This window comes from Apteryx mantelli, chromosome 14, assembly GCF_036417845.1.
Source record: "Apteryx mantelli isolate bAptMan1 chromosome 14, bAptMan1.hap1, whole genome shotgun sequence".
NCBI classification, from domain to species: domain Eukaryota; kingdom Metazoa; phylum Chordata; class Aves; order Apterygiformes; family Apterygidae; genus Apteryx; species Apteryx mantelli.
The window spans coordinates 20,092,860-20,118,342 of NC_089991.1; the positions used below are offsets into that span (position 1 = coordinate 20,092,860).

Sequence of the window (25,483 nt, forward strand, 5' to 3'; positions counted from 1 at the left end):
TGCGGCGCATCATTCGGACGCCACCTCTGCGCTGGGCTGCTCGGCGCGGGGCGGCCGCGGTGCCTCCGGGAGGGAAGTTTCGGGGCGGCCCAGGGGAGCCCGGGGGGGACACGCTCAGCACCGACCCTTGCGCAAGGGCGCTGCGCCGCGCCGGGAGCAGGCGAGCGTGGACGGGCTGGACAGAAGTACGCAAGCTAGAATATTAAGACTTCTAATATTAGGGAAATGTGTTTCTGAAACAGCTTTTGAGGGAAGCAAGGCCAAAAGATGATTCATAATTCCTGACACGGGCTACAGCGTGGCATAGCTCACGTGCAGCAAAGTCTTTTGGCATCTGGATTTTGAATAGAACTTTCCCACTTCTACATGGAGTTGTGTTTTTTTTTCTTTTTTTCCCAACAAAAAGGTCAAAACACAAAGCATGTCAATTGAAATCATTTGCAAATGCCGTTGGTGGAGTCTTTTGTGGAGTTCGGGTGTCTCGTGTCCGGCTTTGTGGGTTGAGTGACCTCTTCTGTGGCGCATGGTGTTGCCCTTTTCTTATAGTGCATCCTGGAGGTTGTATAGCCATCATTCAAGGTGACGTCTCCCAAGACGGAGAGTCTGACTTAGCTTTAGGGATATTTATTTTTCAGGGAAAATTCATTTTTCTGTGGAGAACAGGAATAAATTGTTCAGTAAGACAAGAAAACAAAGTTCTGTTATTTTGAAAGGTTTCCTTAAATTTGTGCAATTTTTGGCACTGCCGCACCATAGCCTCTCTCCTGTTGGATGCATAGAAATTTGCTTGGGATTCCTGCTGTGCGTCTGAATACGGAGCTGCTTTGTGTCAGGTTCATTTCCAAATGTGCATCTAAGCACAAAGAAGTGAATACGTCAAGCCAGCGCACATCCACGACTGTCTTGCTTTTAATGAGGCCGTATAACCTGAACCGAACAATATCCTGGCTATGAATTGACTTTGCAGTTGAGATGCAGTGAATAATAATAAGAAAAAGCAGCGAATAAGGGATACATCATGCTTCACTCTATGACTGAAAAATGACTGTAATGGTGAGCTAGCAAATCTTGTAAATTGGCATGGAGGAGTTTTGCCAAAGTCATGGGAGCAAAGTGGTTTGTTACTCGCCTTGGCAGATTTGAGAGAGATCTGTCTTGGATATCCTCTTGTTGACCTTATTAAGTCAAGTTTCATGTGTTTAAAGGTCATGGCGAAAATCATTAACATTAGGTTGATGGCTGAAAGGTAGTAAGTATTTCCTGCTTATCAGATTGGGTTTTGAAAGGACTTTGAATTGCTGGATTTGTTTATCTTTGGAAATCAGGAAGGCCCTCGGTGAAAGGGATTTTGTATTTCTAGTTCAGTTTTGGGAATGACATATGGTTTGCTCTCCGATGAGGTTTGGAGACTCGGTATGATAGCAAAAAACCAGGAAATTCTAAAGTCCAGCTTCCAGCTAATTTGGTTGTGCTGTGGGCCTCGAATGTCTAAGGCTGTAACAATTTGTGACGTGAACAATAACATATTAACGTTCCCTTTTACTGGAAAGCTAAAAACAGAAAATGAGACGTGTGTAGAGGTTGGTTGGATTGAAAGCCAGATGCTGTAAACATGGCTTGGCACTATCAGAATTTCATTGACCTTGGCGTGGCTTTGATTGCTTGCAGTTCAAAGCAGCGCATTGGTGTTTGCAGAGTTGTGGCATAAGCTTATGTAGGACCAACAGCGCAGTATTGCTGTCAGAGACTTTTGCAATTCCTGACCGTTTCTTGGATTACTTAATGCTGAAACCTTAGGCTGCATCAGCAAAATTCTCTTTCCCTCGCCCTCCATCTGGGATTTAACAAATATGATAGTTATTCTTTAAATTGATGGATCATTGTAAAGCCATTTAAAATGAAACCCATTCATTGTTTGAAAGTCATTCTGCAAAAAAGCTCTTGAAAATTTGCCGTTGTGGGCTGGCTGAAGGCAGATAAGACGTTGTTTCTAGTTTCTGTGTTTGCTTGAAAAGGAGCTGGGGCTGAATGCACCCACCTTGACTGTCTGGGCAGGTAAAACAGAGAAGGTGGAGAGATGGGAGAACATCCTACTGTCAGAAGTGCACATACTTCTGGGAGGCATTTCTGATGCACCAGTTCCTTGAGGTGACGGTTGTTTCTAAAAGGAATGCTATTTTTTCCCTTGAATAAACGTTTGTATTGCCAGCCATATTTTTAGTATGCCTTTGTAGGTCGTATGTTATTACTGGAAGATGTAATGATAAATAAATAATAAATGTACAAGGAACTGCTTGAAAAGAAAGGAAAAATAAAAATGAATCTGATGTTCTCTGTTTTAATGGCCGAGATCTTCTAGGCTATAAACAGCTGGCAGAGAATTAGATGGAGTTACATGAAAGCAGTTATTCTGAGACGCTCAAGTTGCCCTTCATAGACAGTGGCAAACACCAGTTGGGTAGGTTTGCAAAACAGACCACAAAATACAGTACCAAATCCCAACAAAATGCTGGAGGAGATAAAGCGGTACAGGGAATCATTTTCCTATCTCTAGAGAGCGTCCCCTACAGCCTGTTCCCCATCTGGAGCTAGAAGCAGAATCAGCCGTTTCGTGCAGGTGCAGGTGCTTGGCCGGGGGCCTGTTCCATGGTCCGTTGAAGCGAATTGGAAAGGCAACTGCAAATTTCCATGGGCTTGGGTTGTACGCGTCTCGCAGGATCGGTGGTTACAGGGCAGGTTGCCTGGATGCTCAGACTGAAAGTCAAAAGAACAGGCAGTCATTTTGTATGTAATGTTTTTTATATGCAGTAGTAGCACATAGTAACGATAAAAGGAAGATTTCATTTTGCGTTGGCGAACAGAAGTTAAAGCCCTTAAGTTCTTAAATGTGGCTGGGACTTGATAAAGACATTTCTGTGTTCGTTCTTGTGTGGTTGTGATTGTTGCAGAAATATATATGGGGGGGAACGGGCTTGGTTTTAGGTGACCTTCCTGAGAGAGTGTTGGCGATCAGTTACTGCAGGAGGCATATGTTACTAATTTTTTTTTGAGATTTATGAAAGAGAGCCTCTCTTATGGTATATATAAATGGACTTCCTTATCTCAGTAAAGTTAGCTGCTTGAGGGAGTACACTCTTTAGGGCAGGGATACTGTGAGAGTGGATTTCAGCAACGATCAAATAGGTTTTATCTTATGAAATCAACACTGCATGAAATTTTATTTTAGAATATTGATACTCTCTGCTGTGGGCCAGATGCAACCCAGGCTGGCACAGCTAATTCACTTTGGCCATGCTCCAGCAGAGCATCCTGTTTCAGCAAAGTGATTAAGCATGTACTTATCTTTAAGCACACAGCTAAATCCCGGTGATTTCAGTGCTTCTCTGGATCAGGGCTTCTTGTCCAGGGGACAGTTCAGCCACAAGGAGAGCACTTGTAACTCTACCTTCCTCTTCCAGGATTTCTCCCCCTGCGAGAACTGTTTTAGAGCCGGGTCTGTTGCTGGCAAGATGATGGGGTGATAGGTACTCGGGTGGATTTGCTGCTGGGGCTCACGGTCCCCTTCTGATCCCTGCCAGGCCACAGCTCATCTGTTCTGGTGAGAAACCTTTCCCATTTCTCAGCTCTTCAGAAGGCGATTGCTTTAGCGAGCTGAAGATGAAGGCTGTCATCCTTCACAATTACTGCATTTAATGTTAAATGCTGGGGCTCGGTTGGACTGGCCACGTGGACGCGGCTCGGGAGGATCAGGGCACGGGGAGGAAGCCTGGTAGTTACAGCCTGGGAGATCAGACGGAGCAAGGGGAAATCTGGGGAAGCCGATCCACCCCAAAGGTGTTTCTGTGCAAAGAGACGATTAAAATGTGCTTTGGAAAATAGATTGCCTTTTCTATTTGAAGTTTCCAAGAAAGCAGAACAACCTTCCCTTCCCCCCACTTCCAATCCCACCTGTTTTGTTTTTTCCTAGAAAAAATGTGAAACTCATTAACATGTGGTGAAAGCAATGTACCGACGTCATCTTGATTTAAAATCTGTTTTAAATCTTAAAATGATGGAGCCAGAATCTTTACTGCAAATAGCCTTGCTTTTGTGGCTATGAGGCAGACTGTCAACATTATTTGAACATCTCTATTTTTAGTACTTTTGCATCCTTTGTAACAATGTTATTTGAAAAGAAAACAAGAAGAGATGTAGGAAGAAAAAAAAATTAGTATTATTCATGTTAAAAGCCAAATCCTGCTTGCTTTGCTCAGACTGAGCTCCGGTGACTTGGGATGTAGTAAAGTGAGCGGAGCAGGACTGAAGCAGAGGCCGGGAGCGCCGTTAACCTTGTGCGGTGTCCTGGCAGGTGCGAGGGCTGTTTCTGCTCTTGCTTCCCGAGTTTGAATCGCTGCTTCTTGCCGGACTGTTTTCGGAGGGTGGGAAATACTGCTCCTGTTAACCGTAGAGTCCTCGTCCTTCACCTCTGTTGTCACCTTGAATGTCTGTTCAGACACAGTGGCTCCCTGTGTCTTCTTTTGTGCCACCTGTGTATTTAGCTCCTGCAGGCTCCTTTTGACTTCTGACAGTAAAATAAGAGAGTTAAATTGGTTTCTTTCCTAGGACTCAGGATTCAAATAGCATAATCCCAGCATTTAATGAGGGCAGCAAAGGCGAGCCTGTAACATCCCTGTGAACCTCATTGCTGTTGCCACTGTGTTGAATATAATGTTTTTGTTTGGGTTGCTTAGTGAAGGGCTGGTGCTAAGCAGCACTGCCTGCCCGAAGTTTTCCTCCTGCTGCTGATCGGTGTGTCTACTTGATAATTGGAAAAGCTAAAAAGTTCTTGTGAGGTTTTGACTTTCAGGGAGGATTTGTCTGTTTGGCTTAGACCTTTTCCCGGTATGAGATGACAGATGCAGAAGGCTGAAGTGGGACTGCTTTGTGCATTGCGGCCACTTGCTCCTGTGTGTTTCAGGCTGGCATGGACCCGAGCGAGGATTTATTGACCCTTTTCCATTTGCATTGCCCGCTCCATCCCCACACTAATATATCAGAACATTGTTGCATCCAAGCCTGAAGGAGAAGAATGCTGTAGCTGGAATGTATTAAAAGTAGTAACTCTGCTAGGAGTAAATTTTGTTCCTTTGCCAGCCCCAAACCTAGGCATCATTAAATTCCCATGTGATTCTTATTTTGCGGGGAATTTCATCTCTCACTTGCAGCTCGTACGCAGCATTACAGCTCATCAACGATGAGTAGATTTTGAACATTATTTGTCTTGGTCAAATTAAAAATTGCCTATTGTGAAGAAGTTTTGTGTGTGTGTCACTTGATAATCCTTTGCCGCTTTTGGTTTCTGAATGATTTATTGTCCCGTGAAGGGAGTCTGCCACCAAAATGTTGCCCATGCGTAGGATTTGTGTGGGCAGTGTGGGCACAGTGGTGCAGATGCTCTCAGATCATGGAGTGATTTCTCTCTCTTTTATGTTGAGCGTGAAGTGCTTCGGATGTGTGCTGCAAAGCCTCCCGTTCAGGCTGGCCTTCTCCAGAACTTCTTGGTCGCCTGGTCCTCTCACCCTGGGTGAGCTGGGGTGACTCTGGAGCAGAAGCAGGAATGCTGTTTCAGTGTTTTTTGGGAAACTTAAGTTAAGGTTGGAAACAGTATCTCCAGAGAAGGGCAGATGTGTCAGAGGAAGTTTCTAGTAGTGTTAGAAAGCTGTAGTTAACTAAGGTTAATTTAATCCGTAGGCCAGAAAAAACACGGGAAGTGGCTCAAGAGAGCAGATCCCTGCTGCGAACAGCTCCTTTGCTCCGTGCGCTGCTTGTGCTCTCGCTGACTCAAGTGATCTCTCCCCCAGCGGCGATCCCGTTGGGGCAGACAGAGATGCAGCGGTAGACTGTCAGCAATGAGCTGGCTTCGCTTAAAAGCAGAGCTGGCTAAAACGTTACTCTGAAGAGAGCCCCATATACAAATTCCACTTAGCTTAGTAGATTTTATGTCCATGCATATTCAGAATTGAGGATGCTAATGTCAGCATAAGTAGTTAGTCCTGTGGAAGCAACGTGGCTGCTGAAGGTGAAGCACAAAGCCTTTTCTTTGGAACCGAATCGTCAGCCCCCTGACTCCCATGCATGCCCCTTTGCCCTGGTAGAGGCTATGCATATGCAAGCAAGAGCCTAATTTATGGACAGTTGGGCTGACCAGGATTAAATCAAAGCAGGACTGAGCAGAAGTTTTTACTCAAAACAAAAAAAACCCACACAGTTTGATTGTTAAAATCAAGGTTTGGTTTACTGTCTAGAGCCAGCTCCGGGTAGAATTACATTTTGAGTGCCTGATACAGTGGCCTCAACTGTCAAGTGAAGGCCAGCCAAATTCAAGTACTGTTGCGCCATGTGCCCTTTGGCAGGTTGATGTGTAATCTTTCTATCCAAGATGCTTATTTTGTTTCATAGCCTGTTCTCTCTCATCTCTCCCCTTACCGCTTTCAGATGTTTGCTGCCGAGGAGAATGTAGATTTTCGGATACACGTGGAGAACCAAACGCGAGCAAGGGACGATGTGAGCAGGAAGCAGCTTCGGCTCTATCAGCTCTACAGCAGGACAAGTGGGAAACACATCCAAGTGCTAGGCAGGAGGATCAGCGCCAAAGGAGAAGATGGAGATAAATATGGTAAGAATACTTACTGGGATCCCCAGACTCTAGTTCAAAAGCTTTAATTCACTATGTTGGGTTGAGAACTTTTTGGAAGAAAAACGAGATGAGCAATAAAAAACAGGATAAGAGGGAAAAAAACCTTTTTCAGATTAAGATCATGGGATTTGCTGTGTGAGAGCAGGCTGTCAGCCCAATCTCCCAGCTGCAGACAGTTCCCACAGTAATGTGATGCCCCAATTTATTAGTGTATGATGGTGCTTGAAGAGAAAATCTTTCTCTGCCCAACAGGTGGGCTTACAGTGTGTCTCATGTAATTCACAAATGATCCCAAGGTTGGTGATTTGGGAAGTTCTTTCCATGTGAACTCTGGCCCCAGGCTTAGGGACCTGCGGTTGTGAATTTGGCCTGAGTTTGGGTGAATCCAGTCTGATGCTTGAGTGAAGCATTCCCTTCTCTTCATTTCCAGGGGAGGGATATTTAGTTTGAGCTGGAATGAAGCAGATTTTGGAGCTTTAAGAGCTGGATCTCAGGGCATGTGGGTCCTGCTGGAACACAAATAACTGAACTGCTTGTAGGCCAGCAGTGGATTCAACTGTTTTCACCTTGACTTGCACACAAGAAACATGATAAAAAGTGCTGCTGAGAGACTGAATTGTGAACAAACTCCATAGTCCTGGTACATTTTGAGATGGTTTTGGCAGAGATACTTTTGCTCCGCTTGGTTTAGGCCTGAATGACCACTGCTGGAAGGGTTTCCTCTGTTTTGAGTACTGTTCCTTTCTTCTGTTATGGATGGACAGCCCTGTGCGTTCATGTGTTGTTGCAGAAGTCTATTTGTATGTGTTGGCCAGAACGCATATCCGCATGATGCTGATTTCGCATGCAGTGCTGGTGGAGGTGGAAATGGGGTACAATGAAGGGCAGGTCAACATTTGTTTGAAAATAGTTGTTCCCAGAGGATACTTCAAGCAGGATGAGGGATGGTCCATGCCTACCACAGAGGGGCAGCTACTGGCACTGTGAACATATGCGGAGGAACAGGGTGAGTTGTGCTGTAGCAAGCGTCAGCTAGAAAGTACCTGACCGGTGTGAAATGAACCCCCCAAGGCTGTTTGGTAAAGTGACCCGGTGGCTCAGAGAAAGCTCTGCCCCGAAGGCTCATCTACGTTGTCCTTTGTCATTCCAAAATTTTGCGATAAAACAGGAGTGGAAAGTACTACCATTTGGTTGCTAATTATGGTGTCATTTTATTGCATTCATCCTCTTCAGGTTTGATATGCAAACTAGTTACTGCATGTGAGCTGCTGGCTTCTCAGGAAACGCTCTTGCCCACAGTAAATGGCAGGTAACGTGATGCAGTTTTCTTCTCCGTAAAAGAAGGCAGCATTTACAGTGGGGTGCAGCAGGGAAGTGTGCCCGTGAGCAGCTGACAAGTGCTAATTTATGTGTCAAAGCCCATCTTGTCCCCTTCATACATATGCAATCATGTCTGAACAACAAATCCTCGCGCAGGAGAGTGCTCGTGGCCAGTAGAAAAGCTGCACGATTGTAGAGCCTTAGATTTCCAATCTGAGGAGCTCCCCGGTACGTGCACTGCTACTTGCCACCAAATCCTCTCCACTCCTGGTCGCCGGCATCCTTCTAATAACCCGAAGTGCTCTGACCATTGAGTCCATTTGCTAACGCCCCTGCCTGCTCCCTCCCCCGCTCCCACCGATAAAACTCCTTGATGTGTCAAGCTGCAAAGCCTTCCCATTTCTAGCCATGCTGAAAGGTTATGGAAATCTGTTCGTCATCTTGCTTGGCACAGGAACACTTAGAGCATGATAATCGGGGAGACAGTGAGGTGGGGCCTGGAGGTCCAGGATGTGACCATGCAGAGCTCCTAGCTGTGATAATGAAGGGGGGAGAGATGTCAGAGTTACTGAAGTGAGAACCATCTGTGTTACAGCCAAAACTGGATACAAAGGCAATGACACAGGATTCATTATGTGCTGGGAACCCCTCCCCCAGAGGCATTATTATGGAGTAACCTTTGATCAAGACCAGAGAGAGGCTTAAATCAGGTCTGGGGATCTGAACAGTTGCGAACTTTTGATCCAAATCTCAGTGTTGCTGGTCAGATCTGCCTCGGTAGCAGGACACCTTTCCTCTTGTGCAGCAGATGGCTGTTTTTCCTCCTGCCCTTTCTCTCTTTCCTCCTTTGCTGTCTCCAAGTTGGCACAGCGAGTTGGAGCTAGGCTTAGCATTTGGGAGTGCCTAATTCCCAGTTCTTTTTTTGGCTGCACTGCCCTTGCAGACAATGCTGTCTCCCACAGCTTCTCCACTCTCTTAACCCTGTCCCCACTAAAAGGGGAGATAATGGTGGAGGTGAAATGACGTTGTCGGGATTACAGAGACCACGTCTCAGTCCAGCAAAGGGTTGGGGAGGACAAGCAAGAGCCAGTGTCTGAGAAAAGGCAGCGTAGGAAAAGGTGGATGTGAAACTGGAACGTGAGCTGGCTCCGGCCCTGAATCCTCCTGCCTGCCACTTGCTGAGCCGCGGTACAGCGGCAGGCAGGGCTGTTGCCGACCGCTCGTGCTGGACACCTGCTCTGCAGTCCAGCGGGATAGCTATAGCTGGTCGGGCACAAGCGTGGGCAACGGAAAAACGTGCCAAAGTGGAAAGCTGTGAGACAGAACAAGTGATCCTGAGTGTGCCACCAGCAGCAGGACTCATTGCTTCAGCACAGCAAGGCCGTGAGCAGGAGGCTCTGCAGAGCTTACAGCGTGGAGGGTGCATCGAGGGGCCAGAAGCCCTTTTCCTGGCTCATCGAAGTGGCACTGTGTCCTTCCAGCTTAGTCCCAGTAAGAGAAGGCAACATTGGGCAAGGGCTATAAGGACTCGATCTTGGTGCGGGAAGCAGGGGAGTCTCTGCAGAGCTGTGCGGCCATGGCTGTGTCCCACGGTGCTCATCACGCGCAACTAGCACTGGCCAGTCCTGAGGATGGGCGAGCTAATTGAGCTCCTTTTTCCCCTCGCCCCCATCCACACACAACTGATTAAAGAACAGAGTGTCCAAGTGAAGAGGTGACCTTTTCTTGTGCACGTATACAGCTTCCAAATGGCTGGTGTGTGAGGGTTACCCTGCCTTTGAAGACCGGGAAAATTGACTAGTTTTATTGCAAGCTTTTATTGACTTCTGTAAAACTTCTCACCTCTTGGTTGAAGAGAATGCCCAGAAAAGAAGGGAAGCGACAAATCTTAGGCAGGGAATTGCTGTTTTCCAGGCACCATCATGAGTACAGCAAAAAGACCAGCCAGCCACGGCTCAGCGAAGAGCTGAGATAGTGCGGGGTCTGGAGCAATCCAGCTGGAGGAAGCCCCTTGAATGCTTCATCTTGCCCTGCAAATTCCATGTGCAAAGAAAAACGCAGGCTCTGAAATAGATAGTTTTACTGGCATAATAATTCTGGTATGTGATTTTTGGTTTATGCCCTATTCATGGCCAAGATCTGGCCCCATGTGTCGAATTATTAAATGGCAAATTAAGTCAGTTAATAGAATTAATTGAGTCGATGTAATCCTTTTAATCAGATGGATTTGATCCCTTTGCAGATGAATTAGAATCCATTAACAGATAAGTCAATTATTGGACTAAATTAAATCTAATAATAATGCCTGCTGCTCACAGAAGCACTAATTAATCTAAATACACTTACCTATCTCCCATGGCTGTTTTTTTTTAAGGGTTAATTGATGTTCCTAAAGTGCTCTGAGATCTTTAGATAACAGGCGATCTATGTGAGCAAAATATTATCTCTTAACAGACTATAAACTAATTAAAAGACTGATCTATTTACCAATTGCATTTTTGCTTTAATGTCTTCAGCCTATTCAGAAAGAGTTTGCACTGGCTCAGAAAAACAATATTCCTGTTATAAGCTTATTATTACTTTACAGGTTCCTAAGTGGTTCTTTCATTCAGAAAATGAAAGGGGGAAGGAGAAAAAACAACCATTAAAGAGCTTGACAAAAAAAAAGAAAAGGACCTGGAACCTTTATTTTCTACCTCCGATAAATGGTACAGATAGGGAAGAGAGGGATCAGTGACCTGAAACCTTAGATCCTTTCATTTATTTTCATTTCACAAAAGGCAGAAGACATTCTATCCTGTTTGTTCACTATCTTTGTATCCGGTTCACTCGGTGAGACAGAGCTCTCTTGGTTGGGTGAAGGCATTTTTTGCCTCATTTGTATTTCACAGCCATGTGATTTTTGTTTTAAAGTGTCCCTGTCTACTGTTGTCCTGGGGGGCAGCGTGAAGTGGTGGCCGTGAGGAGAGATGTAAGGGGAGTGTGAGGGGTGTTTTGGGCTGGCCCTCTCTCCGGAGTTAAGTTGTATCTGCAGTGAGGAGATTGCCTGGGAATACTTAAGGATAGGATGTGGTTATTAGCTGTTGGGTTATTAGGTAGGTTATTAGCTGTTACGGGTTATTGCCATTGGTATTTTGGCCTGAAGTACAACATTGACTTAGTCTATCCCAATTAAAAAAAAAATTCTTGAGTCCAAACCTCCTAGTTTATATTGTAAAAGTGGCTTGTTTTAAGATACCCCAGGCAAGGGGCACAGCGCGCAGGTGTGCTAGCTCTCGCTCACAGCCTCCCTTCAGCCACCAGCATTTTCAGCCTCCCGGAGGACCCGGCCCTGAGCTGGCCAAGGATTTTCAAAAATTCCCACTGAATTCGGTGGGTTTGAGCTCAGGACTCAGCACGTCCTCCGCAGACAGGAGCCTCGCAGAGGTTAGCAGAGCATGTGTTTGCTGACAGAGCGTGAACAACTCTGGGCTCAGGTAGACCAAGGAGGGAGGCAAACTGCAGAGATGCTGCGCACGCGTGATGCCAGCCTTTGCCTTCGCTTATCGTGAAGACGCGTCCTGGCCGTTCCTCGGCGCTGGCATTGCACCCGGCACAGAAGTGCTTTCGCAGGTAGGAAGGTCTCTAGCTCGGAGGGTTGCACCGGGCACACGAATTCCTCCTGCAGCCTTACGGAGGAAGCAAGGAGCTCGGGGAGGCCGGTGCCTCCTTCCTCGGCCACGCCAGGCTGGGCGAGGTGCTCAGCAGCTGGCTGCCCCCCCTTCCCTTCTAGCCGGAGCATCCCACAGATGCCAGTGGACAGGCCCATGTCGGGCACGTTACAGCTGTCTAGACATCAGCCACACTCCATCCCGACGGAGATTTCATTTGCGGTAGAAGTGGGCTCTGTTCCATGAGGAGGTGTAATACGTGTGGAAAATATTATTATAGCAAAATAGCCTCCTTTAATTGACTCTAAATTTTGCAGGATTCCTTCCTAGGTTCGGGTAATCCTGCGCTCTCCAGAATTAATGAGCTGACATAGCACTTCTTTGGGTTTGGCAGCCTGACAGCTAATTTAGAACTCCCTAAACTCATTTCACTAATGACTCCCATTTGTTCTATCTCAAAGCCGGGAAACAAATGCAAAATACCAGTGCCATTGTCCCATCTTTAGCAAGTCATTCTTTCCCCTCAGCATTTCTGGCACCTTAACAGCAAGCTGCCTTGGGAAAACTGGTTAACCCTTTCCCTTCCTAGAATAGTTAAAATCAATTTTGACCCCCCTGGGAAGAGCAAGAAGAAAAACTATCTCATTGTGGCTGGAAGGCACAGAATTAACCTGTAAGAAAGACAGGAGATGCATCCCAAGTAGTGACTAGGGCTAGAAGGTATTAGACGTATTTCCACAGGCATGACGTTCAGAAATTGCTTTTCTTCCCAGGAACCAGGTATGTGCGAAAGAGCCTGTCTGGCCCAGTACAGATCAGCAAATACCCTGAATGAACTGTGATTTGCTTTGTAATTTATTCAGCTGAAACATCGGGATGGCTGTTTCCTATTTAAGCTACGTATTGCTGCCTCCAGTCTCTTCCCGTTACAGTTTTGACATGACAACAAGACAAATAATTTTTTTAAAAGACCTTTTATCTTCTAAACCATTTATTTTCACTTACTTAGCCTGGGGGCAGAGCTGACCTCAGCGTAAGCGATGATCATTCACCATGGCAGCTGTACAGTCATATGGGGCCGGTGATTGGCCTAAGCCAGGCAAGCCTTCGCTGTCCAGCTGCTGTGTTGTCTCGGTTTTTTTCCCTCTTGCCCAACATCGCCCGATTCCTTTATTATTACTTTTTTTAACGTCTCCCCTTCTCATTTGGGCAGCGCGATCAGCCAGTGGCAAAGTTTTCCCTTGCGCGGCGGGGCCGAACCGGCAGCGCTGCAAGGCAACTCGGTGCTTTGCTGAGCCGCTAACAGCGAGGCTGGAGCTGGACCTCCCCGTTCCCGGCGCGGCCAGGAGGCTCCATTGCCGTCACCTTAGCGTCGGCTCTGAAAGGTTCAGCAGCCATTTGAAATATGTTGTAATCGTCTTATACGAACCATCTGTACATTCAAGACTTTTTTTTTTTTGCTGTATTCTGTGTCTGTGCCAATGTAGGGGGAAGCTCTGCTTAGACAAGATGAGAAGTCTGGGGAAAAAAAAACCCAAACCTTTTGCTTTTTGATTTATGAACAACCTATTTCAAACAATATGTTTTTTTGCCAAATTCCTAAACCTTTGTTTTTGATACCTGCTACTCCAAACTCCCACTGAGGCAAGTTTCGCACCTGAAGTTCATTTGTCTCTGCAGACTCTGCTTTGTATAAGTACCTGTAGTAGCCCCTGTAGCAGAAGCAGTTGTTCATTTCTCCTCCTGACAGTAAAGTGATTTTTGATTTCCTTATTTCTGGACCTTGAGATGTCTTAAAGAGTCTTGGCTTTTAGGAAAAAAAACCCAGTCACCTATTTTATGTATGTATTTCTGTGTCTGAAATTAAAGTCCCCTAAATCACTGGTCATGCTTTGGAAAACGTAGGCCTGCCTGTCAGTAAATATTAGGTACCCAGAAATAACGAGGAGAAGTAATTTAGAGGTCTGCTGATAATTTGTCACTTTTAATTTCTATGTGGAGTGGAAAGTGAGCTACAAAATGAAAAATCTTTATTTTCATGCAAGTCGTAAAAGGGTTTTTGTTAACAGTTTGTGTGTGTATATAATTCTATGCTGTGATTTAAGTGTTCCCATTAGAAATGCAGAATAGGAAATAGGATCCCATCTGTGAGCAATTTAAGAGGAAGTGAGACAATGGAGTCGATTGCTGCTTCAGTTTAGATAATCAATACAAATATTATTAGTATAGTGATTTATCTTCCTAGGCACTTTATGAAAATGTGAATGCCAGACCCTGAAGACAGGTCAATATGATATTATCTGTTCCTGCCTTGCTGTGATTACGCTTTTTTCCCGTGAAGCTTGAGCAGCTGCTTTGCTAAATGTTCTTTCCTGGCTGTGATGAAATAACACAGAAACAAAGTTGGGGGTTCCCTGTCTCTTCTGTGATTCTGGAAACACATTGTGTATATTAGTACAAAAATTACTTTTATGCAGAATTTATATACGGGAACTCCCTTGTGGTTACTGGGAGATGATGAAGTTCTAAAAGAAGTTTGCGTAATTTTAATATTTCTAGACCATGAGTGATTTTATGCACAAGGGCTGAGAGAGTCTCAAGTTTATTCTAGTTGTTTTATTTTCGTGTCTATTATCAAACCTTTTATTGTGGTATCTGAGGTTTTCCCGTATCTCGTCATTTGGATAGTCATGAATTCAAGTTGGTTCTTGGGGCACAATTAAAAGTACCCTGAGAATAGGTTACCCAGAATTTCTGAAAGGCTTTTTTAATTACTTTTGAGGGAGAGGGAACAGGAAAACATCTTAAACAAATTGACTTGTAGTAATTTGCTTCTTTGCCTTCTGCATGCATTAATGTGCGTTAGCAAGTGGCCGCTGAGATTTGTCCTTTGTCGGAAATGCAGCTTGGGGGAAATGAAGAATGTCAATAACTGCATTAAGAACATTCTAATTAATTTTTTGTTACGCATTCTTCCCTCTCCCCCTGTATTACTAAGAATTTCACAGGCAAAATGGGTTTGCTTCAAAAGAACTGAAGACAAGATGGGAAATTCAGAATTTGATGTGTAAAAAAGCACACTTCTGCTCGAAGGTAACACGTATACCTTGCTAGGCTGCAGTCTGAGAGACCTAAACTGAGCAGCTTGCTTTGCCGGAGACTTACGCCAGTGGTGGCAGCTGAGGCAATCAGCTGGAGCATCTCCCCTGCTTCACTCTCCCCAAATTAGATGATGAGACACTGGGGCTAGACCCTCTGGGCAGTGGCAGCCAAAGGACCCTAGCTCCTTACGTAGAGTGACACGGTATGAATTTCTTCCTCCCTCTTCGTCTCCTTGTGGGTCCATTCCTCATCCCTAAAATGAGAGTTGCAACATTACCTTACCTCATAGGCGTCCTGTCAGGATAAAAACATTACAAATGGTGAGATGCTAAAGAGAGGGTGATAATGGAGACCCTATCAGCAGCTTGTTCAGAACTAATTATTTGGTGATTTTAGATGCTGTGAGATCATCCCTGTTTTTCAGGTTTGGGTTTCTCCAGGAAAGGTGCTAGGCTTTATAAAAAGCAAGGCACTTCAATTGCATAAGATTTTACCTTGGCTTTTTTAAAAAACAGATAGTTAGGAATTTCTGCAGCTGCGAGGTGGAGCACAGCAAATATTAACAAAGCCAGTAACATTGCGTGGCCGTCTGGAAGAGCAGGGAAGAGCCTGGTGCCCTACTAAAACTGCAGAGAGCCTTAGTCTGGGCAGAAAGGTGAAAAGTAAGAAGTTCTGAAGAGGAGAAATTGCTGACGCATGACACTTGGAAATCTGGAAGAGTCCAAAAAGGGAGCTGAAAATACCCCCCAAAAATGAGTATCTGTGGCTTGAATGAAATAGTGTCCGATCAGCATTCAGAAACCGCTGAATTCAGGCCGTTCCAATACTGGCATTTTCCAGACTGCCTGCCAGTCGGATGCTGAGGAGAACACGTGTAGAGCGTCTGCGGTCTCCTCAGCGTTCGCAAGAAGGGGAAGGCATGCTAGAAGGAAAGGGAATGAGAAGGCCCAGTAAAAAGCCCCATCTTTTTCTCACTGCGTGTGAGGAAGGAAAGGGGCACTGGGATTGGAGGGAGATGGTAGCATGGCTTGTACTGTGTGAGCATCCTTCTTAATGAACCATGCCAGCAACAGTACACACTCTGTCCATAATACATTTTCAGTATTTTTAGAATACCCGAAACAGAAGAGTCATACTTTTTTGCTGATAGAGAAGCTGAGAGCTTCTAAATGGCTCTTGAGCTCTATCTCCCTGACTTTGGTTGTCATAGCTTTAGAAATGCACCTTTTCTTTTCTTTGCTTATGCTACCAGGAGTGATTGAGTTTGAAGAGTCTCTGGGCAGCACTCTGATTATTATTATTATTTTTTTTTTGTCCTTGTGTCTCAGAAGCGAGATGGATGCATACAAGGCCTTCTCCTCCTTTGCATCCACTGCTGCCAAAAAGTGTGCCTTTCTAACCAAAGCAATAAGAAAAAATCCTGCCATCTGCTGAGACCCTGCCTTCTGCAACTGTAACGAATTTTGGGTCTTCTCCAACAAGCAGTTTCCCATTTATCACAACTGGATGGCAGCTGTTTTGGCTGGAAGGATCTGGTCCCAGGTAGCGCAGTGTAGACGAGTCCTTATTCTCTCCTGCTGCTCAGCTGCTTCTGTTCTCCATCAAAGAACGGGACTTGTGCAATGGAGGAGGAGCGGGTATTGTGCCTTGAATGATGATGGTGGCAGCTGAGATGTTTTCTGGTTGGCATTTGAGCATGTGGTAGGCAAAATACACTTGGGATTCAGGCTTCAAGTTGGTGTGGCAGGTATGGTTTGGTTTATACCCTTTGTTCTCAACTGCTTTTCAAGACTAAGTGGGAGTGGAAACTGGCAATTAAGTATGGGGCGGGGGGCTCTAGCAGCAGGGGATAATCGGCCACAACCGTTGGAAGCGGTGAAGACCCCACGCTGTGGAGAAGCAGCAGGGGAGAGCTAAGAATAGGACGGCATATACACGCCAGAGAAGTCTAAAAAGTGGAGAAGACGTGTACAAATGGCCTCAGCACTGGGCCAGGGACAGCTGTGAGGGCCATGTTGTGTCCCTGGCTCCCACCACGTGGGATGGGTGTGAGGGGAAACCTCAGTGCAAACGCCATTATTACTGTTGCTGGTTTTTGCAGTGGTGAGTGACAAAGCGGTCCGAGGGGTGCTTGGATTTCCCAGTTTCAGCTAACGTACTGCGTCGAGGCAGAAGGAAAACTCCTCAGCTGCTGCAATCTGCTCTTGTCCTGTTGGTGTCAGTGATGTTGTCCCAGATTTGACCAGCTAAGCATCTTGCCTCATACCTTTAGTATAAATCCAAAATAATGTTTCTACTAGTTCCATGGAGCCAGAAGGATCACCAGGCTGCTTCTCTGCTACAGCTGAGGCCTGATTTTCCTCTTGCCTGCACTCCTGAAACTCTACTGACATCTGTAGAGCCGTTCCTGAGCCTCCTGTGTGAGACTGAAAGGAGATTAAGCGCCCAGCAGTGCCTCCCGTTCATCATGCGTCTTGCACCTTTGATAAGACCTTGCATTTCAAACCTTTTTAGCCAGTGGGAGGCAAATCAAAGCTGTTAAGTTTTAGCCTGTGATAATAGTCGGGTGCTGCGTGGTTAGCCCGGCCTCCCGGTCTTTGTGTGACATTTGATCAGCGGTGATTCTTACCTTTATTTAATTTGCTTCTGCATCTGCATTTTTAACAGTCTTTTTCAAGTTAAGTTTTTTAACTGGCAACAAGTTAGGAGGCAAATAAGAAAAGGATATTGACTTTACACCTACTAATTTGGGGGTGCTAACAAGTAAACCTAAGAGCTTTGTAGTCGCTGGGTAAATTGACCCAGCTGGGAGGGCTGGAGGAGGGGAGCTAAAAGGCATTGCAAAGAAACCGCGCTGTTGTTTCTAGCTGGAAGCCTTGGCTGTTCTTGCAACTATAATGAGTTTGGGTGAACACTTGGCTGGCACCATTGCCGTAACCTGTTTTGGGCTATGCCAGGATTTTCTAGGGCTGTACCAAGTCCACAGTGCCAGGACTATTAGACCTGCGTGGGCACAAGAAGAAGCTGAGATCCTAATTAGAAGATGCTAAATATGTTGCCTCCGAAATGAGGTGCCCTTTTCGGTGGATGGTGGAACAAAGCCTTCTTCCTGCAGCATATGTGAGTGCAGTTGGATGGATGAGTCAGGATGCTCGTAGTTATCAGGTCTGGCATGCTAAGAGGGGTTTTTTTTGACGTGATGTGTATGCTGCAGGCAGAAGGGTAGCTATAGAAGGTGCAGACATATAGTAGCTGTAACACAGCTAGTGTAGATACCAGCAGCAAAAAATGGCAATGTGGGAGCACAGCTGCTAGCAGTCCCCAGCGGCAGTGCGGAGGCACGCAGAGAGCGGGGAGGGGTGTGCAGGGAATGGGGAGGAAGCTTCAACCTCCAGAGCAAAATACTGGAGACGGTCATGATGGTAACCAAAGGAAGGAGCTGTGCGGGTGGGGACTGTAATGTAGAGTGTATATTAATGAGCACTGAAAAGGTACTTAGCAAATGCGAATCAGCGTGGCTCCATGGATGTTGGATGCAAGGACCGTGGAGGCCTGCCCTGGGCTGGGACACATACGTGGGCAGTGGGCTTCTGCTGCAAGCCACTCTGTCTGGACCACTGCTGCTGGGGCTCAAGGCAGCTGTGGATGTGTCTGTCCCTCTCCAACCGTATCTCTGACACCGTAACTACTCACCCTTATGTATTCTTAAACCAATGCGAGGATGTCAGCCTTCCTGGGGGGAGAAACCCATTGCAGGGGTGCTGGAGCCCAGCTAAGGAGTGATGGTCTCTGACCCTGATGATCGTCCTTGAGCCCAGGATTGAGCCAGATGACCTCTGGAGATCCTTACCCACCTAAATGACTCTGTGATTCTGTGCCTGTCTTTCAACACCAACTCTCAGGACAGACCTGGCAGACAGTCAGTGATCTGTTGCTTTGAAGGCAGTGGGTCTCCTTTGGGGGAATTCAGTGGGACCCTCAGGAGGCCTGTTCTGGAGGTCTGTCTCTCTCTGTCCTCCTTGTGGTTTTGTATTGCGATTTTAAGGAATTTGTATTCTGTAAAAATGGAATGGAGGCAAAATTCTCCATACATATTGTTGGGGTGACCACTTACATCTGTAAGGAGTCTACATTGTGCAGGATGGAATAATCTGTAGTTGGTGTTAAAAGGCCTGCACTGTGGCGTGGAGAGGCAAGCTTTGCGCACCACTGCCATAACCAATACCTCGTCATCTTTACCTCTTTCAGGACGTTAAACCAGTTTACTTTGCCCTTTGAGTGGGGAAGAAAGGCAGAGGTGAAAGAAATCTCTTGGCTTGAGCCTGTCTCTTTAGAGTGCTTCCCAAACTCCAGACTGTTTTACAGTCCTGTTGTATCTGTTGTCAGGCGTCCCTTCACAGTCCAACGTTGTGATTGTGACTTTCAGCCTCAGTCCTTCTCCTTGGTGTCTGACCTGGCTAAAACCAATATCTGTCTCTCAGCAGGAAGAATCCGAGGAAACACAGCAAATTTCAGCTCCTGGGGCTAAATTGTTGTGCTCTTTAATGGCAAACTGTGTTGAACTAATTGATAACCAGCTTTAAATATACCCCCTGATCAAGAAAATACATTGATTTATTTTTTCCTCTCTTCCCAAGTGTTAAGCAGCTTCCAGCTTGGTTTCCTCCCCAAGATTTGGATAGCTCATCTATTGTGTAGTAAAACTGATGGGCAGTTTTGACCTCTATACAATCCTTTCAGTATGTCGAGGGAGGAAGGAGTTTCTTATACTTGTATGAATGTTTGACCACTTAAAAAAAAACAAAACAAAAAAGCCCAACCCAAAACCACACACAACAACAAAAGATGATCCATTTTCTCTGGATGTCTTTGAAAGAAGCTTAGTCTAGAGACAGACTGGAGAGAAAGGCTATTGATTTTGTTTGACCTCCAAACAGACTGCGGTCAGTATATTTTCCCTGTTGGAAGCAGTTCAGGACTCTGAATTTCAGTGTCAGCGTTTGTATTCTAAAGTGCACTGGCGCTTTTGCTGCTTCTTCAATAAATAGTGAGCTGTAAGGAAAGGTAATGCTGGAACATATGTATTTCCCTCCGGATCTGCCCTTCCTTTCTTTTTCTTTCCTTTATAACTTGGTCGTGTTGCTGATTAAGCATTTGCAAGTCCTGTTCACTGAGCTTCGGTGCAGGTTAGTGGCTTCGGCCATGACTGCATGCAACGGTTTTGTAATTCCCACCTTGCTTTTTCCAGTGCTGAGCCAGGTCCTTTTCCAGCCTGTTAATTTCTTTCCTGCACTAGCACCCATCATATACCTGATGTTAGGAAAGACGGTCTGGATTTTCCGATCAGCTGGGCACATGCAATGCTGCTGCAATCTTTATCCCTTCGGCAGAGTGTTCCTAGTTTGGCCATATGTTAGATCTCATTTCCCTCTCTCTTCCCCCTTCTTCTTTTTTTTTTTACCCCTTCTTGTACAGAATAATAAACCCTCTGAGAAGTACCATCTCCATCTTATACCCCCAATTGCTCTCAACTTCATATAGGAAAGCCTTCCTAATTTGCACTTAGCATCCTGCAGCTAAATGGAGTATTCCGTTCTGTGACTGCCGTAGTACTGGAGGAAACACAGTTACTGCTCTGTTTGACACGGGATTGTATCATTTGTAGATGTTCTTGTAAAACTTCTTGTGACAACTGATTTGCCCTTTTCCTGACAACTGCCTGCGGAGGAGTGGTTAAAGGGATGGATACATCTAGGACTGCTGTTAAAAAACAGGCCATTAAATCGGGGAAGTTTTTGGTCAACGAAGAGCCTAAAGCCACAGGAGATGCATTGTTAAGGCCACAGAGCTCTTAAATGTCAGGTTTCAAATTAGCTTCTCAGAACCCCTTTGAGATGAGCAATCTCAATCAGCATCTGTCCGTGCCGAGGTGTTGACTGCGTTATCTCCTCGTAATTTAACAATAATGCTTTACACAGTGTGGTTTTGGTTTGTGGATTTCCGCCGCTTTGTGGCAAATTCAACCCAGTGAGCTTGCCGCTGTCAGCAAAGGATGCAGATCAAAGGGCAGCCAGATAAACCAGAAACGATTTAATCAAGCCGTAGGCAGAGGGTAGGTGATGCTGGATGCCAGTTGCTGAGTTCCCCTGTTGGCTTCGGTAGTACATGCTCCATTTCAGCCCGAACAGATGGACACTAACTGTGCTAACACTGACCCCTTCTTTAGAAAAATCGCTGGGCTTCATTGCCACCGCCGGCCTCGTGTGTGCTTCCGAGCTATGTTTTAGGTGAGGGAAAGGCTGCTGATACAGATGCGTGACAGCCTGCCTGCAGCCTATGTGGGCTGCTGACAATCATACAGCACCAGTTTTTAACAGAAGTGCTTCATTTCCCACAGTGCCCACTGCATCCCTAAGGAATAACGACTGACGGAATAGGTGTTTGCACAGCCTGTGCCAAGCCTGGCCGAGGCTGCAGCCTCTGTTGTGTGTGTAGCTCCAGTGACTCCCCAGAGCAGGACTTTAAGGGTCCCCCAGAACCTTTTCTTGCTGTCCTCAACCCAAACCCCCTCTCCCGACATCTGAATATTCAATTACGTTAACCTTTTGCAAATGGCTCAGCAAACACCTCTGGAAGTGGTGAGAAAGAGAACGCAGGTTTATGGCAACTGTTAAACCTTTGCACAAACACGAAGCAAAGCAGCCGACGGCCAGAGATTACGAGAAGTGATTGACTCGCTCTTAAAAACGCCCTCGCCTCCAGCCCGAGCGCGAGCCTGCCCAAGGTGGCACCTCCGTGCTGCACCCGGCAGCGTCTGCTGAGCGTCCAGCTGGCGCGGAGCTGGTGGAGGCGAGTCCCAAGGGTGCTATCCGCCAGCCCGCCCCGTTGCCCAGCCGCGCTTTACGCGTGCACCTGCCTGTGGGTGCCCGTGGGTGCCCGTGCCGAAACCCTGGGCACCAGCGGTGCCAATTATCCCTCAGCCCCAGCTTCCAGGGCCTCGTGGCGAGTGGTCCCCATCTGCTCACCGCGGGCCGTCAGGCGGAGAGGGAGTGCAGACGGGCCGGCACAGGCTGCGCGCCTCCACGGCCAGTCTCTGCGGCCACAGTAACTTTGTTCACCATCCAGTTTCAAGTGGTTTCCTGGGAATAAGCGATAATATTCATGTGCCTGCTCCTCAGCTTGGGAGCAAGCAGCCACGGGCTTGCGCTCTGACCACCGGCTGCTCTGGCCGGTTATTACCCCCCTCCAAGATATCACGAAGCCTTGCTAATTAGTAAGCAGGAAGTTTTGGAAGATGCCTGAGTGGCAGGTGATACATCAGTAAAATGTATCATTGGAAACTTAGGAAATCACTAGGAAAGCAGCAACACAGTGTGTTACCATATTGCATCTGCTGTCGTAGGCGTTCTTCATGCATTGCAATACTGGAATAGGAATATGACAGTTTCCCTCTAATGGTCTAAATCAAAAATTAAGCGTGTGTAGAAAAGCTAGGATGTCCTTGTCTTTTAAGTGCCTGTAATCTGTTTCTATGAGCTGGGCACCAAAATATCCCTTTGATTCTCAGAGGTAATTGTACCTCTTAATTAGCTGGAGGGAAAAAAAAAACCCCACAGCCTGAGATCTTGCTATATAAATTATAATTAACCCCTTGGCACTGGAAGTTGAGATTTCCTGCCCCCAAGCACAAATGCAAAACGCATTAGCGGCACTTAACGTGAGGCGCTCTCGCCCGCCGCAGCCGAGGGGTCGGCTCGCTACCCAGTAAATCCTGCCGCCCTCGGAAGTCCACTCGGGAAGCGGCGGGGAAGCCGCGGCAGCCCGAGGGGAAGCGCTCCGTGCGCCACGCGGGGATGCCTGACCTGCCGGTTTTGAGCGCCGCGAATGCCGCGGCGGGGAAGGACAACGCGGGAAAGCCCCGGTGAGGGGGCGCGAGCGAGGAGCGGTTTTGCCCGCCGCCGCGGCCGGTTGCCCCGCCGTGAGAAGGGCTCGCCAGCGCCCCGCTCGCAGCCCTCGGCGCCGTGGCTGTCCGCCGCCGGACACGCTCGGCTGCGCCTGTTGTGGGCCGAGCGCCCGGCCACGGGCCCTCGGCCGCCCGCTGCCCTCGTTCGCCAGCGTCCTGCTTTTTAGTCTCCCTTTCGGTCGTGCCCGGTGGGGGATGGATTTTAACCCTTCGCGCTGGACGGGGACCTGGCGGAAAGCGGCAGCAGCAGCTCGGCGCCGGGCTGCATGGCGCTGCAGAACGGGCTCCGGTTCCCCCGGCCGGCTGCCGCTCCGTGGGCCGTGCGGCGTTCCCTGGCCGCGGGGCGCCGCGGCTCCGACGGGATTGCCTGGGCGAGCCGGGAGAAACGCAGCCGGTGCGGGCTCCGGAAGGGCCTGCCGCTGGGAAAGGCCCTGCTGGGCTCCCGCGGGGCTTTCCGTGCGCTGAGGTTTTTGCAATGGAACGATACGAGTGATAAATCGCGACAGAACTGGGGCTTTCAGTAAAAGCGCCTGCAGGTGTACAGCCGAGCCTGAACCGAGACGTTTGGGCAACACCGCGAAAGTTCACGTAGAAGTAAACGTGGGAGTGAATCTGAGCTTTTTGGATGGGGTGCGCCTCTAGATGCATCGAAACCGGGCTCAGCAACAAATAACACCATAGAGATCCTACACTGTCAGTACTGGCTCTTGAAACCCAGAACGGCAAAAAGAAGCTGTTAGAGATCCTGCCTCTCTTCCTCGCGGCTCGTGTTTGTAGCCCGCGGAGGAGGACTGGCTTAGTCTTGTACTTCATTCACTTTTATATCGCGACTTAGCATGGGGTCTGTTTTCTAAATCCAAACGCTTGTGCTTCGAACAGAGAATTATATTTGAGATATTTAAAGTACATTTATTAAAACATAAAACTAATTTTACAGTTCTGACAGGTCTTATTTAAATATCCAGTGCCAGATGCCTTTTGTCCCAAATGATTCAAGTAATGAAAAAAAAAAAACCTTTCAAACTTCTCACGCAATTAAAACGCACTAAAAGGCAAGTAAACAGCCTTACCTCTGCTGCGTACTGAGGGTAATAATTTAAGAAAACCTTCGTGAGAAATATGCTTCCAAAAATAAATGTTCTCTCAAACCAAAGGTGCTAAAGGCAGAGTCAATGTGGTATCTGATTTTCGTTATTGTTGCCATTGCTGCTGCTCTGAGCAAGGCTGAAAGAAAATATCTCGGGGGGAGAGGCCTTTTTGGCAGGGCTGATGCAGAGCCCCGTCCTCCGAGGGACTTGTCTTGAGAGCGCTCGGTTCCCGAGCGTGTCCCCTCAGAGGAGGGACCAGGCGCTATAGAAGATCAGTCCTTGTTCCTCTTTCAGCCTTTGCCCCCCAAATAGTCACACTGTAATATTCTTATTTGAAAGCGATGGTTGCGTACGTCATTCAATAGTATTATCTTTTACATGGCAAAAGTGAGTGCTAGTAGCGTGAACATTAAAAATCAAGGTCAGGCTTATTTGATACTGGCTGTGCATCTGTTTGTCACAGCAGAGACTGTTTTTAATCTTAAAGCATAGAATAATCTTCCCCACGTTCAACATTTGTTCTTGTGGACTGCACTACTGCCTTTGCCTCTCTGAGTTCCAGAGCCCCAAGAACCCTATTGAAAGTGCTGTAGATTCGTGTGACTTTGCTTTCAGCATATTTCTTACTTCCTGGTGAAGTTACAGTGTGCCCCTTTGGGAAAATGCACAGATGATACACATATATTCCCATCCATAAAATTAATTGTCATAATTTCAGTTTTTACTGGAGGGCACAGAGTAATAAAACCTGCACAGCGCACAGAGAAAGTAGCACCTTTTTATAGCAGGCACAGCTGACAATCTTAATTCGCTGCAAATTCTTTATGGATTTCTCCTGATTAGCCCCAATTTGGAGCACTCACAAGTCCAGCAGTGGAACCTGGATGGACTAACTTTTGGAGTATGTGAAGCCATCATGATGTTGGTATACAGAGGAGATTTATGTGTTTGGGACTCCTAGATAAGAGGATATGGTGGTGCTCACATCACACCTACTTCACTGCTGAGGACGAGCAGCCAACCACCAGGCTGCCCAAGACGGATGGGTGAAGTGCTTCAGAGTAAATACGGTCTGTCCTAAACTTCTGGCTGCAAATAAAGCAGCTTTGAAGAAGCAAGAGTACATGGGGTTCCCATGATTGTCATTCACTGCTTATTATTATTTTCATGTACATCAGTATTTTTGTTGGGTTCAGCTGAGACTGGGAACAAGAGAGTCAAAATAACCTCAGCAGAGTTTGTTCTTGTGGTAATTCTAACCCTCTGCGGGACAGGAAAGGTTCATGATATTTCCAGACCCAAGAGATTCCAATACTTTGGATGCATTTCAGCGAAACACTCAGGGCCAGGCTCTAAGGTCCTTGTCTGTTGGTCTTTACTGTGTCAGTAGGAGTTTATTCAAATGAGAATGATCAAAGACATCAGAGTTTGGCCCTTTATTTTTCATTTTAGGTGCTTTTTCAAGCATAACAGAGCTTCTGAACTTTTTGAGGCTCATCCTTCACTAATTCCAGACTCGGAGCCTGGCAGCTTTTCAAGCAGTTTTCCTGCCTCTGTAGAAATACTGTCCACTTTTGAGCTGTGTTTGGAGACAGTAAGACACCCTGGTGAGATAGAGGAATTTCTGTGCTAACATTTTTAACGTTTCTCTTTCCAGGCCTACTTCTTAGTCATTGCAAGTTTG

General features: G+C 46.7%; 1 protein-coding gene across 1 annotated transcript in view; it reads left to right on the forward strand.

Moving 5' to 3' along the window:
- The first annotated feature begins 6,376 nt into the window (after positions 1-6,376).
- FGF18 (fibroblast growth factor 18) overlaps positions 6,377-25,483 on the forward strand; it is a 48,264-nt gene continuing 29,157 nt past the window's right edge. Inside the window, exons 1-2 of the mRNA XM_067305086.1 lie at positions 6,377-6,388; positions 6,475-6,655. Of these exons, the coding sequence (XP_067161187.1) occupies positions 6,377-6,388; positions 6,475-6,655 (193 nt within the window). The remainder of the gene's footprint in view (positions 6,389-6,474; positions 6,656-25,483) is intronic.